The sequence below is a fragment of the Urocampus carinirostris genome, chromosome 12 (genome assembly GCF_059441175.1).
Source record: "Urocampus carinirostris isolate Australia breed hairy pipefish chromosome 12, RoL_Ucar_1.0, whole genome shotgun sequence".
In the NCBI taxonomy this organism is placed as follows: Eukaryota; Metazoa; Chordata; class Actinopteri; order Syngnathiformes; family Syngnathidae; genus Urocampus; species Urocampus carinirostris.
Genome location: NC_142360.1, coordinates 15,868,711 through 15,884,611, shown reverse-complemented (window position 1 = coordinate 15,884,611; position 15,901 = coordinate 15,868,711). Strand labels below are relative to the sequence as shown.

The 15,901-nt window shown below is 40.2% G+C and overlaps 1 protein-coding gene across 1 annotated transcript in view; it reads right to left on the bottom strand.

Annotated features, from left to right (window-relative positions):
* The window catches only part of jak3 (Janus kinase 3 (a protein tyrosine kinase, leukocyte)), a 34,980-nt gene extending 20,167 nt beyond the window's left edge, over positions 1–14,813 (bottom strand). Inside the window, exons 1-15 of the mRNA XM_088349245.1 lie at positions 14,675–14,813; positions 7,880–8,106; positions 7,680–7,797; positions 5,774–5,891; positions 5,509–5,654; positions 4,119–4,422; positions 2,619–2,735; positions 2,369–2,526; positions 2,186–2,297; positions 1,920–2,100; positions 1,514–1,638; positions 830–961; positions 640–727; positions 373–497; positions 159–297 (exon numbers count right to left, since the gene is read on the bottom strand). Coding sequence (XP_088205371.1) covers positions 159–297; positions 373–497; positions 640–727; positions 830–961; positions 1,514–1,638; positions 1,920–2,100; positions 2,186–2,297; positions 2,369–2,526; positions 2,619–2,735; positions 4,119–4,422; positions 5,509–5,654; positions 5,774–5,891; positions 7,680–7,797; positions 7,880–8,078 — 2,062 coding nt within the window. The 5' untranslated portion in view covers positions 8,079–8,106; positions 14,675–14,813. The remainder of the gene's footprint in view (positions 1–158; positions 298–372; positions 498–639; positions 728–829; positions 962–1,513; positions 1,639–1,919; positions 2,101–2,185; positions 2,298–2,368; positions 2,527–2,618; positions 2,736–4,118; positions 4,423–5,508; positions 5,655–5,773; positions 5,892–7,679; positions 7,798–7,879; positions 8,107–14,674) is intronic.
* Between the last annotated feature and the right edge of the window lie 1,088 nt (positions 14,814–15,901).

Sequence of the window (15,901 nt, the reverse complement as noted above, 5' to 3'; positions counted from 1 at the left end):
AATCATCAGCTATTAGTTGCTACAAAATAACAATATGTTGCCAACTGTTTTGTGTAATACAATGTTTCCTTTAAAATCTCCTTTTCATCACAGAATACCAAACAGGCGTCTCACAGGACACCATTTCACTCGTGTTTCAACTGTTTCCAATTCCTCACCATCTCTGCCTATCATTCCAATGCTGATGCCGGGGTCACTTAGCTTGATGAAAGGGGAGCTGCCCTGCGATGTGTCGCCTTCCCTGGCCAGAAGAAGATTTTTTGCGCAGATATTCCCATGAACTATGCTCTTTTCTTCCTGCAAGTTCATTGATTCCAATAAAATAAAAACAGTTATTCTTTAAAATGAGCCATAACCTGAATATTTCCTCACCAGAAAATTGAGGGCACACGCAAGCTGTTTGACGACATCAAGTTTCCAGCTCACTGAGACAGATCGCCCCCTCTTCAGATAGAGGTCAAGGGCCCCATACTTTACAAACTCCTGGACCATTATGTCTGCAAAAACACAACAGGTTGCTTTCATGGTTCGGTATTTTTGCAGATGTACAAGAACAAGACATTCACAAACAATCAAATAATTTGTTAAAAGTTTTTCAAAGACAATACACAGTGAACCTCCAGGTAGGTTTTAACTTACTTTTTGTTCCTTGCACGCTGATGCCATAAACCAAAAGGAGGTGTTTATGTGAGACTTGACTCATTATGCTGGCAGCTTCAAAAAATGACTGAGTGGCAAGAAATACAGAGAACTCATCTCATGTTAAATCATAAAACTGACTCAAATGCTCGATCAAAGTATTTATATATTCTAGGCATGTTAAACTCACTTCCCAGCAGTGTTTGTGAGCGCTATCAAGTTCTTTAAGGAGAACATCAGTCACATGTTTCTTTCCATCACGAATGTCTGTTTTGGAGCCTTTAAAAACACGAGTAAAGGATCCCTGACCTAGGCTCACCCCCTAGTAAGGATATGTGTGTCAGAATTATTACAGTCGAGAAACTACAGCAAAGGAATAAATATCATACAAGTAAATACAAATCTAGGGATGTCATTCTAACAAGTAGAACTTGTGCAACTGCATGGAAACTGGCTCATCAATTTGTTCTTTTTTAGCATGATGAGAATCTGACATTTTTTGACATAAAAGTAGGCTACAATGAAGACCAGGTAGACATAGGTGTAATTTGTGGTGCAAGTAGCACACATTATTCTCTTAAATTTCATCCTGGGCAAACAGACACTATTCATAATGTGCAAGTTTGGATGGGGAGTGGTCTGTCAGCAAGTTACCCTTGGAGGTAGAACGATCCAGCCACTGACATTCACACCAAATTGTTGAGAATTAATTTTACAGAATTTTAACATGTGTTTTTTATTAATTATTTTTAAATACCAATTACTTCAGGTACCACATGTTTAAAATTGCTTTGCTGAAACACGAATATCAGTTTGTTATACCTGAACCAATTATTAGACATCATTTCCTTTTTTTTGCAATACAAAAACATACCCATTTTAGGTCTTCATATTTGATCTTGTGGAACTGTATGTGACTGAACTTTTTCCTGTCCACTATTGGAGATCCTTCAGCCTCAACCACAATGCTGTTGCATATGATTATTAGATTTGTGAGCTCTACAGAGAAACCACAGTATTTATTAGAATACGAATATGTACTCTATCTATCTATCTATCTATCTATCTATCTATCTATCTATCTATCTATCTATCTATCTATCTATCTATCTATCTATCTATCGAGAGAGAGAGAGAGAGAGAGAGAGAGAGAGAGAGAGAGAGAGAGAGAGAGAGAGAGAGAGAGAGAGAGAGAGAGAGAGAGAGAGAGAAAGAGAAAGATTATTCATGGATTTACTGTTCTTGATATCTTTAGAAAAGTATATTCAGGAGACAGAAACCTTTGGGTCGGGGTGGACAGCAATGACCAAGCAAGGCAGGAACTTTATCAAGCAAAAGTTTGTGTTGCTGGTAAAAGTTTGTAAGCTCCTTCAAACTGGAAAATGATTTTTGGACACCAGGTAGACGATAGTGCTCGTTCTTAACGATGAGACAGTCTTTGTAATCAAGTCCAAGTGGAGTCTAATGAATATGAACACAACAAAACAACAAAGTCACATTTGGTTGCCGAGTTGGTTGGTAAGTTAAGTCGTTAAAAACAATTTACCTGAATACAAACAGTGAGGTAAAAATTATCAAACTCTTGAGGACTCTGCCGGAGAAGAAATGTTCCACCTTTTCCCCCAGACTTTTTTAATTTGTTGACTGCAAACTCGGATCTAATTAGGAATGAGTATTGAACTCTTTAAAAGTAGTAATAGTAAGTCAGTCTTCTATCAAAAGGACATACGTGATTGGGCCATGGCAATAGTTTTTAAGTCCTTCCAGGAGACTTCTGGGAACAGTATAGTGACAGAAGTAATGACTGGAGTCTATGCTCAGTCGGAAGTAACCGTCAACAAGTGAGACAAATGATAGAGCTTCTTTGAGACTTTGGAAATTGGCCTCCTTTTGTACAAATCAAATTCGAAAAACTATAAATCTGACAAGTATTTAAGTTACTTAGTACATTCTGACACAATCTAATCTATCTGACTTACCATGTATCTGTCATCACAACGAAACACAGTAACCATTCTGCTGTTTTCCTGCTCATGAGATACTCCCTTTATAACAATAGCAGTGATGTCCTGGAAATCACAGAAATTCTGCCATTCCTACAAAAGAAGATGATCAGAAATGTGTTTTATCAGCTATAGGAGCCAAAATGTATTTCTGTCTTTAAATTTTAATCTTGTTTAGTCCCTAGGGTGGCGAACGTTAATTTGCATAAAGGTAGGAACGTTTGTGTAGTAAGACAGGTATCTGACACCAGAAGGGCTAACAGTGTTGACCACTACGCTAGGCTTCGCTATGCTACGCTGAGCTAGGAAGCTACGCTAGGCTAGTTTGTTGTTGCCTATTTTGGACTTGTGTTTCTTTTCTATTTGGCGTTTGAAGGACATTAGATAAAATACAGATGTTTGTTTCAGTTAACCAGACGACAACTCCAAGCGTCATTTCTTGCAGATCACTTGATATCAACAATAATTATCCTCAGTCACTTTAGGAAACATCTAACCATGCTCCAAGCGCGTCAGCCTAACTCGCTACGCTAGGCTTCGCTATGCTACGCTGAGCTAGGAAGCTACGCTAGGCTGGTTTGTTGTTGCCTCTTTTGGACTTGTGTTTCTTTTCTATTTGGCGTTTGAAGGACATTAGATAAAATACAGATGTTTGTTTCAGTTAACCAGACGACAACTCCAAGCGTCATTTCTTGCAGATCACTTGATATCAACAATAATTATCCCCAGTCACTTTAGGAAACATCTAACCATGCTCCCAGCGCGTCAGCCTAACTCTACCCTGCGTACAGCTGCCTCAGTATGTCTGTATTGTGCAGTACTCATTTAACTAGGCTAAAGTGTGACATTTTTGTCTCTAAGAGCATGTGTATTAAGACCCGAGTCTATGGTCCACAGCTAAATACAAGTATTTAGGTTCCCAGTAAACTCTGTTCAAGGCAATAGTTCCAACACAAAATCAAGTCCCAGGTGCCTAAAACAGTCAAGCGGTAGGCTCATGTTAGTAAAGCACCTATGTACTTAAGCTCATCCTCATTGCAGGGGACCTTGTTTTGGTTTTTGGCCCGGATTCTCTCTTGAAGTCATTATAAGTCTTTAAATTCAAATTCCAAGACAAGTCTCAAGTCAATATCCAGGTCCCTTAGCATGAGACGTAGTTGTCTTACAGAAAACCCCCAAAGAGATATTACAATCCCCTCCACTTATTCAATTTTCAACATTCTTCAAAAATATCTAGGGAGCGACTAGGGCAGCTCACATGTGGTTCTAGAGTCGCAGGTGGCTCTACAACCCTTGGTTACTCACCCCTGGACTGAGTCAAACCCTAAGTGTTTGATTGATTAATTTATGTCTTTGGATTCCAAGTCAAGTAGTGGATAATACAGTATATGATTTAGAACCTTATAACTTTGACTTCAAATTTTACTTAATCCAAGTTGGAGATTACAAAAGAAAAACAAGATATTGCAATCTCACCAAGGAATCATCAGGGTAACAACTTCCGGTGGTTTGAATTCCAATCTCCCCAGCGACCTTCACCTGGGTGAATGTTCCACTGGAATGGAAAGATTCAGCACTGACGCAGTAGACTTCTGTTCCTAGATTGGGAACGATGCCTGACATTTCGACCAGGTACTTCATTTTCAAGTGGTGCTCGTCCACAGTGCTGTTCCCAAGCTTCTTCAAGAAACACCTGAGAGTACTTCTGATTCGGTAGCGATCCAGGCGATTGCGTTTTTGGATGTCTTGGCGGTGTGACACAGGAAGGCAAGATTTGTAGCTAAGGGTAAAGGGCACATGCAATTTTTGATTACTTGATATGTAATCAGTGAACATTCATACAATACCAAGCGAAGGTATTACTATTAAGTTTACATGGACCTGCTCGGTGACGGGATCAAAGATCTGTTCAAGGAGACACTACGTTATGAAGAGCAAAGAACACACTAGGCAGGTCCAGGACAAAGTTGAGGAAAAATTCAAAGTAGGAATGGAATACAAGAATATTTTACAACATTTACACATCTCCTGGAGCACTGTGCGAATACAAATATCAAAATAAAGACAGGATAAAACCACTGCAAACCTATAAGACTGAGTCCTCCCTTTAACTTTGAGCCCAAACATGAAGAAACAACTAAGAGACCCATGATCACATAGGAGGACCTCCAGGCATACCCAACTAAAGTGGGACAATCTATGCATAAGACAACTTGTATTAGCCATACTGTGCATAAATCTGCACTTTGTGGAAGAGCGTCAAGCAGAAAACTTTTTTCTTAAGGAAAAGAAGGTTCCCGGGAAGCCACATGGGCGACACATTAACATGTGGAAAAATGTGCTCTGGTTAGATGAGATTTTTTTTAACTTTTTCGGCTGAATGCAAAGTGTTACTCTTGGCGTAAGAGTAGTTCTGCACATCACACTAAAGACACCATATCCATTGTCGAACATGGTGGTGGCAGCATCATTATCACGGGTTGCTTTTCTTCAGCACGGACTGGGAAGATTGTTAGGGTTCATGGAATAATGAATGGAGCCAAATGCAGGGAGATTCTGGCAAAAAATCTAATCTATCAGTTCAACTTGTATCTCATATGCGACTCCACACTGGAAAATAATTATTTGTTTCCAAGCTGTTACTAGATGTATCCAAAACACTATTTTTGTTCCACAATTTTTACATTTAATAGCACTCAGGTAGCACTCTCTCATTCCTAGTACATTAGGCCAACATTGGATCATTCCAAAGTCATGAGGGAACTTTTGGAATTAGTTGGCTGAGCAAGAGAGGACAGGGGGCAAGCAAGACAAGTTATACCTTTAAAGGAAGTTATTGACATCTTTTTCAAAATTTTGTAAATACCTGATTTTCTTGCAGAGCTCTCTTATACTCAGATGCTTCTCCTTTGCAATCCTCCACAAGTCCAGCACTGCCAGGCCAAGACATTCTTCCTGAACACTCAAAGGTGGAGCTACTCCGGCTTCACCTTTGATGAAGTCACTTCGTACCTATAAAATTAAATCAATATCAGAAAAAATAGCTTGACATGTAAGTAACAATTGATCCCATTTCCTCTGAAAAAGTCCTGTTTATACTGGGGAACTTGCATATAGGCTGTTTTGTTTACCTGTGCAAAGAGATAGTCAATGACGGAGTAGTCGAGCACAGGACTAATCCTGCATCTGTTCAGACTATAGCGACGTGACATTCTCGGTCCCTGTCCGAACCAATTTGCAAAAAAAAACCTGCCAATGAATCACAGATCAGTTTGATGAAAGAAAATAATACATCATTTACATTAAATGAAACACCAGCACTGTGAACATTCTGAGAGGCAAGCACTCAAAGGGGGAAAATGATGCTACTGCCATTATTTCCTTGTAAAAGTAAAATTTGACATACATGTAAATTAATTACTTTTTCCCAAATTTGGGATGTAAATGACTTCTAACTGTAAAATTCTCGATTTTTTTTCATTTGTTTGCATATCTGCTGTAAAACGAATTTGTAATTATGATTTGCAATGCGTCTATGCAAATAAAATTGTTACATTTCAATGTTGATTCTGAAAAAAACTCAGCTTCCAGGCTTAATTGTTCAGCTTCAATAAGGACAGTGTGGTGCAATTTTTAAAATAGCACCACATTGTCCTTATTGAGGCAAAACTATATCTCACCCACGCCAGATCCATTACCCATGAATGAGATGACCAGGAGCTGAAACTCCTGCGGAACCGCTTCCTTTGGCACAGTCATATTTAATTATCCCGGAGACCTGGCTCATTTCGAGGATACACTATGATAGCATGCAGCTCGCCAGCCGCTCTGAAAATCGCTTTGTTCAACTGAAAGTAGAAGCCCTCCTACTACAATTCTGTGTCCTGTGTTTTTATTTGTAGATCTATAGTTGTTATTTTGTTAAAGTATTTTTCTTACTGTCCTATACTCTCAGTCGGTAAGGACGTTTTCCCAAGGTAAGATCTTCACTATTTGCGGGCGGTTCAGGTCAGCATTAACCACGATAACTGAGAGATTACTGTAACATCAAGTGAAGTCAAGTGATAGTTATTTGTGTAGCCCTTAGTCACAAAATGTCTCATAGAACAGCACAGGTTACAATTATACCATCCCCTGATCTTAAACCAACATGCAGGCAGGGAAAAACTGAAAACCTCAGCATGAGGAAATAAGAAACCTTAAAAAGGTGCCTCGCAAATGGTAATCGCCCTAAAAGGATAACCAGGGTGTAATAGATTTAGCATTGGGTACACAAAACATCAATAAAAAAAAGAATAGGTAATATGTTGAAATTTGTCCAGAAAGTGCATGACAGCAAAGACACCTCAAACCTGCAAAATAGTCCAAAAAAGTCCATCTCTTATAATATTTTTAGTTTAACGGGCCAGATTCAGAGGGCTGTTGGTCTGTAGGAGGCCCCTAGGTCGTAGTTTGCCCACTATGAGATGATTACCGATGGGAATCACCTGTGCCCGCTCCTTTGGCGCCAACTGCCTCGGACACTGACTGGCTCCCTGTCCCTATTTAAACCCACTCCTATATGTCCCCTTTTGTCAGTATGTCTGCAAACCTCAGTTAACACTAGGCAAGCCCTTTTCGACCCTGACTCCACCCGTTTTTGCTCGTGTCTGTCCCCCGGCTTCGACCCGTTTTTGATCCTGACCACGTCTACTCTCCCGTCCCGGCTTTCGACCTCTTTTTGTCCCTGACCCCGTCTACTCTCCTTTCCTGGCTTACGACTCGCTTACGACCCCGACCACGCCCTGCTCTCCCAGTCCCAGCTACCGACCCGTTTTTCTGTTACCGACACCGCGATCGCTCGCCAAAGATGATCCACTTCCGCATTCAGAGCGACCTGTTTCCCGCGTCCAGCAATCACCGGTTCGTTGGCGCAACCCTTTCTCTTTCTTCCAATAAAACTTGTGAGAACCGCAACGCAAGTGGGTCCTGTCTCCGTTCTGGTCCTGACACACTGTTTCCTTTCGAGAATGACAACTAGCAAAACAATTCACAAACCTGACTCTGAAATGAACCTGAGTGGTTTCTTCTGTGTTGAACACATGTGATGGAGGATACCAGAATGAGAGATCACCAGATGCCAAACCAAAAAGACTTTGGTAAACTGGTAAGATTCCTTCAGAAAGAAAACACAAGAATCCTCTATGCTGGACTAAAAACAAACACGTGCAGTTTACATGCAAATTATCTTGTCTTACCGCATCTTTTTGCAGCTTGGATGCAAACATTTTCTGCAGAGACTTGGTTCGATGTTAAAGTTAATGTGCTTTCGTCTTTGGTCGGAGGAAAAAAGTACAAGTGCACTTGTAGATTGGAATCAGTGCTCAAACTGGACCTCTGGCTTCCTCCACGGTCTGGGTTCATGAGAGGAGTGAACTCCTCCTCGTTATGATCCATGGATCCTTCTCAGGATGAAGTCAATTCTCTGAAGGTGGCATGTGCAGAACACATTCGTACGAGGATAATGGAACCGCTGTTAGGCAACAACTGGAATGTTAAGTACTAGAAATAAGATCACACAAAACCTTGCAATTACCATTATTATTATTATCACCCACAAGCAAACTAAGGGTGTTGATAATGTTTTAGTTTGGGATCTAAATATGTATATACCCCTACATCTGTATGTTTGTGTGTCTGTCCGTTCACGGACAGGTGGGAGGAGTTTAGATATGACCACCATCTTTTCTGGGCAGTCAGTAAGGTAACCCTAGATGTGAAAATGCCCCCCAAAAGCAGACTCAGCATGTTTGGTTTTGTTGACTCAACATTTTTCTCAAAAAAACATTCCACTCTACCATTTGGAACAACTTTATATATCAACACCACATATTACAGACAGTTAGGTAAGTTATCCCAGATGTGAAAACTGCTAAAAGAAAAACTGACTCAGATGTTTCGGGGTTTAGCTGACTCAGCAGCTTTCCCAGAAAGACATTCTACTCTTCCAGGCAGAACAAGTCCAGATTACAATATTCTAGAATAAATCAAGTAAGTCACTTTAGAAGTAAAATTGCCCCAAAAGCCTCACTCAGCACTTTGGGTTTTGCTGACTGAGAAGTTTTTCTAGAAAAACAACCTTCTTCCAGACCAAAACAACATTCAGATTCAACACATTGTCTTTCAAACAGAAGGGTTGACCTAAGTGTGAAAAAAAATCCCTAAAAGTTCGGCACTTTTGGTTTTATCGACTCTGCATTTTTCCCCAGAAAGAAATTCCACTCTCCAAGGACAGAACAACATTAAATTTCAACACCCGATTTTACAGGTAGACAGGCAGGTTACTCCATATATGAAAACTGCCCAAAAAAGCCGACTTAGCATTTTGTTTTGCTTACTAAGTAGCTTTCCTAGAAAGACATTCTACTCTCTGAGGACAGAGATAGTTTGGCCGGATCACAATCTTTTACAAGCAATCAGGTACGTCACTCTAGAGCAGGGATCCAGATTTTCTGTTCTCAGACCGGCGGGGTGTGTAAGAGATTGTCAACTTCAATATTTTTGCTTTGGTTTTCAGTATTATGCTTTATCATACAGCATTCATGAGTCACCTGGTATGTTCTTGTGTTTTGCTTGTGTTTTGTGCTTCCCTCTGGTTTCTTGCAGGTAGTGTGTGGGAGGGGGTGTAGCTGGCTGCTGCTCTGGTGATACACACCCACCTCCAATCAGCTAATCAACAGATTATATAAGCTTTGCTGATGCAGCAGATCTATTATTATGGACCGTTCTTGTCTCCCTTGTTCTTCTTTTTAAACCCCGCTTTGATTTCTGATTTTTATTCTTCTTAACCTGCCTTGGACCACAGCTCTTCAACAAGGCTTTTTTTCTGTGAGTTCCATTCTCACCTGTTGCTTCTCGTCTCTGTCCCATTGATTTTTCTGATTACCGCCAGCCCACTCCCTGCATTCTATTTGCAGTAAAGTCTGTAAAACTTCTCCAGTCTCACATCACTGCATTTTGCGGTCCAGCCATTGAGAAAATACAACAGTAACCTACCCCGACATATATTCACGGATGACAGGGGATCTTTTCTAAAGACAGCACATCAATTAGAAAAATTAGGGTGGGAGAAAATATAATGTTTGGCATTGAATGTGTTAGCCGATTTGTTTAAACATTTGTGTGAATGCAGTTATACGCCTGGAAAAACTCACCAGGCAACACAATCTCAACATTGGCCTCTACGGCCGGAGAGAGTATTTAGTATGCATTTATTTGAAAAATCATAACTATTGATAGAAATGATGTAAGACTCGCTTCTTTTTTTTGACATACTCAGACATTTATTGATGGCCGGATTAAATCATCCAAGGGGACGCATCTGGCCCGCAGGCCGTATGTCGGACGTGCCTGCTTTGGAGGCGAAAATGCCGGGGAAAAAAACTCTGACGCAACCCAACCACCATTTGTGCTGTGTTTCAGGATTTTAGTCTCCATTTGGACTCGGTCTTACTCTTTGGGTTTTCCATTCTCGTGTTACAATGACCCTGCCAAAAAGGGAAATGACACCCCAAAATGGTTTTGCGCCTCAACGCAGATGACGCTCTAACGGTGCACAGCCATTTTAGTGTTACATAAAAATTCTATGAGTGTGTGATTGTGTAAAGGCTGCGTTATGTCTTGTGGTTGAAAGCCAAAATCACAAATTTCAGAGTCTTGAAGGAGCATCATTGTGTTACTTTGTTGAGTCAGTTACTACTGTGGAAACATTGCATCATCAAAACAAATTCTTGCTGTGGTGTTTCTCGATGTGATTGCATATATAGTTTAACACCCTCGTGCAATATGAATGAAAATATTTCATACTTTCACACATTAAAGTTCTATTTAATATAGCAAAAATTAAAACGGTTTAACCCTCCTCTTGTGTTAGTGTCTCCACTGACACGTTTTTTTATTTTAAATGCACACAAAAGCCACATACATCTGGCTTTGTTGGGAATGTCTATTTTAACAAAAAAAGTCACTATTTCATTATATTATAAAATGCCCTATTTGAAACGGTTACATTTGTATTATAAGGGACGATTATAAAGAACTGATATCATAGATGGACCTTTTCGGCAACACAATGCCAGCCAGCTCCTCTCCCATTCATTTGAGCTTTGCATGATTCACATTTGGCCAATATTTTCGGTATATCGGCATGAAAATAAAATAAAGACGTGTCAATGCATATAGGTTCAATTCAGTATATAGCTGGTAACTTGAAGAATATTTTCCGGGAAACATTCACTTTGGTCCTTTTACATGAAAGCCAGGGGAGTATGGCATCAAAATCAGTGCAGCCTGTAATGCTAAAACCAACTATATCTGCAACTTACAGATTTACACAGGCAAAGCTACAAGTGGCAACACTAAGAAAATGTGTGGTCTTTGATAGGATTACTGGACGTAAGTCACTTGTAACAATTGTTTTCACCAGGTATGACCATGGTCACCTAATGACTCCCAACAAGATGTTGCAACACATCAGTTGGGTTGAGCGAGGGGGCTGGGAATCCCCTCCTCTGTATCAATCTCCCAGAAAGAGTAAAAAATGTGAATGTGTTCTTGACTCTAGCCACCTCCCACTAGGCCATCTATGTCCAAAGTCTGGCATGGGGGCCAGTTATTTTTTACTGGCTCGTGTCTTGCAATTGATAATGTGTAGCTCGCCAGTAATGTTGCCAGTAATGTTGATTTCCAACAAGGCGACTTTAAATTAAAAAAAAGCAAAGTTGACAGTGAGGGCCGCTGCTTCCAGGACAAGAAGAAGTCGGAAAATGTTTTAATCTAATTCCAAAACACATGCGTCTGGAGACGTGGCTGATTTCGAAGAATATAATATTAAGAAGCAACGCTGGACGATACATGCTGGGTACAAAAAACTAACTGGAAATAAACACTGTGAAAAGGTGAAGCGACAGGAAGGAGTTTTAATGACACAGCACCACTTTTTGACGAGTGAAATGAAAATGCTACAAAGGTGAGCTACGATGTTTCGACGCTGATCGCCAAGCACTGCAAACCTTCACGCAGGGTGAATTTATTAAAAACTCTTTAAAGACTGCCAGGCTGAACAGTCAGTCTGCACACATTTGCAACTTACCAAATCTGGCCCACTTTCTGAAAAGTTTGGACACCCCGCACTAGGGGGATATGGTTCTGGTATATATATATATATATATATATATATATATATATATCTCATCTCATCTCATTAGCTGCACCGCTTATCCTCAGTAGGGTCGCGGGGGTGCTGGAGCCCATCCCAGCAATCATCGGGCAGGGGACACCCTGAACTGGTTGCCAGCCAATCGCAGGGCACACAGGGACAGACAACTCGCTCGCTCATTCACACCTAGGGACAATTTGGACCAGCCAATCCACCTGAAATGCATGTCTTTGGAATGTGGGAGGAAACCGGAGTGCCCGGAGGAAACCCACGCAAGCACGGGGAGAACATACAAACTCCGCACAGTAAGTCCGGTAGCTGGATTTGAACCCACACAGTAGGTTTCCAAGACCTTAGAACTGTGCCGCACACGCGCTAACCACTGCGCCGCATATATATATATATATATATATATATATATATATATATATATATATATATATATATATATATATATATATATATATATATATATATATATATATATATATATATATATATATATAAAATCCATTATGACAATGTGAAAAAGTTTTTTTTTTTACTTTTTTTTAATTTATTAAAAATAAAAAATAAAAAAATCACATTTAAATAAGTTTTCACAGCCTTTGCTTAGTACTTCGTTGATCCACCTTTGGCAGCAAATACAGCCTCAAGTCTTTTTGAATATGATCCCACAACTACCAGCTCAGTAGCCTAGATGGTAAGGCGCCCGCTTTGAGACTGGGAGGTCGGTGGTTCGCGCCTCGGCCGAGTCATTCCTAAGACTTAAAAAGTGGTCGGCGGCGCCCTCTGTTGGCTGCGGCTGCATCGGCTCGCTACAACGGGTCAGGTGCAATCGACATTTCGTTCTGTGTACATTGTTACACAGAATGACAATACAAGGAAATTATTATTATTATATTATTATTTAGCACACCTATCTTTAGGCAGTTTTGCCCATTCTTCTTTGCAATAAGTCTCAAGTTCAATCAGGTTGGATGGGAGACGTTTGTGCACAGCAATTTTCAGATCTCTCCAGAGATGTTCGATCGGATTCAAGTCTGGACTCTGGCTGGGCCACTCCAGGACATTCACGGTGTGGTTCTGAAGCCAATCTTTTGAGATCTTGGCTGTGTGCTTTGGGTCGTTGTCCTGCTGAAAAATAAACCTTTGCCCCAGCCTGAGGTCAAGAGCGCTCTGGAGCAGGTTTTCATCCAGGATATCTCTATATATTGCTGCGATCATTTTTCCTTCTACCCTGACTAGTCTGCCAGTTCCTGCTGCTGAAAAACATCCCCACAGCATGATGCTGCCACCACCATGCTTCACTGTAGGGATGGTATTGGCCTGGTGATGAGCGGTGCCTGGTTTCCTCCAAACATGGCGCCTGGCATTCACACCAAAGAGTTCAATCTTTGTCTCGTCAGACCAGAGAATTTTGTTTCTCATGGTCTGAGAGTCATTCAGGTGCTTTTTGGCAAATTCCATGTTCCTTTTACTAAGGAGTGGCTTTCGTCTGGCCACTCTACCATACATGATTGGTGGATTGCTGCAGGGATGGTTGTCCTTCTGGAAGGCTCTCCTCTCTCCACAGAGGAACGCTGGAGCTCTGACAGAGTGACCATCAGGTTTTTGGTCACCTCCCTGACTAAGGCCCTTCTTCCCCGATTGCTCAGTTTAGAAGGCTGGCCAGCTCTAGGAAGAGTCCCGGTGGTTCCAAATGTCTTCCATTTACGGATAATGGAGGCCACTGTGCTCATTGGGAACTTCAAAACAGCAGATTTCTGTATCCTTCCCCAGATTTGTGCCTCAAGACAATCCTGTCTCGCAGGTCTACAGACAGTTCTTTTGACTTCATGCTTGGTGTTTGTGCTCTGACATGCACACTCAACGGTGGGACCTTATATAGACAGGTGTGTGCCTTTCCAAATCATGTCCAATCAACTGAATTTACTGCAGGTGGACTCAAATTAAGCTGTAGAAAGATCTCAAGGATTATCAGTGGAAAAAAGATGCACCTGAGCTCAGTTTTGAGCTTCATGGCAAAGGCTGTGAATACTTATGTAAATGTGATTTCTTAGTTTTCTATTTTTAATAAATTCAAAAAACGTAAAAAAAAAAAAAAACTTTTTCACATTGTCATAATGGAGTATTTTGTGTAGAATTTTGAGATAAGAGATTAAATTAATACAATTTGGAATGAGGCTGTAACTTAACAAAATGTGGAAAAAGTGAAGCGCTGTGAATACTTTCCGGATGCACTGTATATATGGACAAAAAACATCTGTGGAATAAACTTACCGTAGTGGGAACAGTAAAGGAAAATACAGCAGAGGTTCATTCTACCATTTTTAAAAATCATAATTGAGGGGTATTTTGTCAGAGAAACAGACCCAAACCAAAAATATACTCAAAGCAGTATTTTCAGGGATTTAAAAGGCTAACAAGGTCACCAAGGGATGAAGACAAAAATGGATTGATGCAATTTCTTTTAACCTGTATTTTACAGCTGATTCAAGTTACAGGTCGCTATGACCCACTCTCTAAAACCTAACAAGAGGTTTGTTATGTGCTTTGTCTTTACCTCAGCATTTTAAGGCATTTGCAAAGACTGCTAGAAGTGGTGACAAAGAATATACAGAATGTTTATCAATCAATCCATATTTAGTTAACTCATTATAATGTGATTACATTTTTAATTTTTCATTGGAATGACATATTAATATAATGATACAAATAAGACAACCAATAAACAGAACTCCATATAAATTTTAGAGAGGGGTAGTAAGACTGCAGAAGTTTAATTTTTTTACATGTAGCAACCCAAAAAGTACATTAGAAGCGAGATGTTTACCTTTACATTTTTAGCAGATGTCCCAATGTTGGCTGTACAGTATGTTCAGAGTTGTCTTTTTGTTCTTGGTCCATGGGTGTTGACAGGAAGTCAGGGTTGTTGTTTTTTTTTTTATTTAAGTTTTCCTGTTAAGATCAAATGTCACATGCTCTTTCTCATTTCTCTATGACCGATCTGAGTTGTAACATTCTAAAAAACTATTATCTCATGTCTAAATGTTATGATCATCATCATCTCAGCTCCAGTATGCAATTTCTATACCTATATACAGAAATATATTCACCAAAGCTTATTTTACAGGAAAAGAGATCAACTGAACTTTGTGGTTTCCCTGTTCAGTGCAAGGTTCCTAGCAGTTTCCTGCCAGAGCAACTATCAAGTTGTCTGAACAGCAAACAAAACACTGGTTGCGAATAAAATTTTATTTTTACACCCGTACTCCTTCATTTTGTTTATAAGTGCATGCTTTGACTGTATCTGCATTTATCATTTGGTTCTCTGGAAATTTCTACAACATTTCTGCAGGATTTGATTTTATCAAAATGCTTCAATGAGCAGAGAAAATAGATTCAACTAGGGCTGCAACTAACGATTATTTTAATAATATATTGATCTGACGATTATTTTTTCGACTAATCAATGAATCGTATAAAAACATATTCATTTGCTCTCCTTTATTCAAATATTCAAATTTTGTGGACAAATAGTAAAATAGTGCACAAAACAGAATATTCTACCATTCATCCAACCATCCATCCATTATCAGCATCGCTTATCCCCAGTAGGGTCGCAGGGGTGCTGGAGCCCATCCAGTATTCTTCGGGCGGTAGGCAGGGGAGACCCTGAACTGGTTGTCAGACAGTCGCAGGGCACACAGAGACGGACAATTCACTCGCTCACTCACACCTAGGGAATGTGGGAGGAAATCGGAGTGCCCGGAGGAAACCCACGCAAGCACAGGGAGAACATGCAAACCCCATTCAGGAAGGTTTTATCTCACGACCTCAGAACTGTGCCGCACACGCGCTAACCACTGCGCCGCTAATATTCTACCATATTAAACAAACAAAAAACAACAGTGTTTGACGAATAACAAATTACATACAAATGTCTGTTGTACACCTGCAGATATATTCTATTTTTCTAAAGTGCAAAAAAGGTTGTTTAAGGGACATGAGTTTTGGAACCAGAAATCATTGCAAATCTGAAAACCCAATGATGCGCATC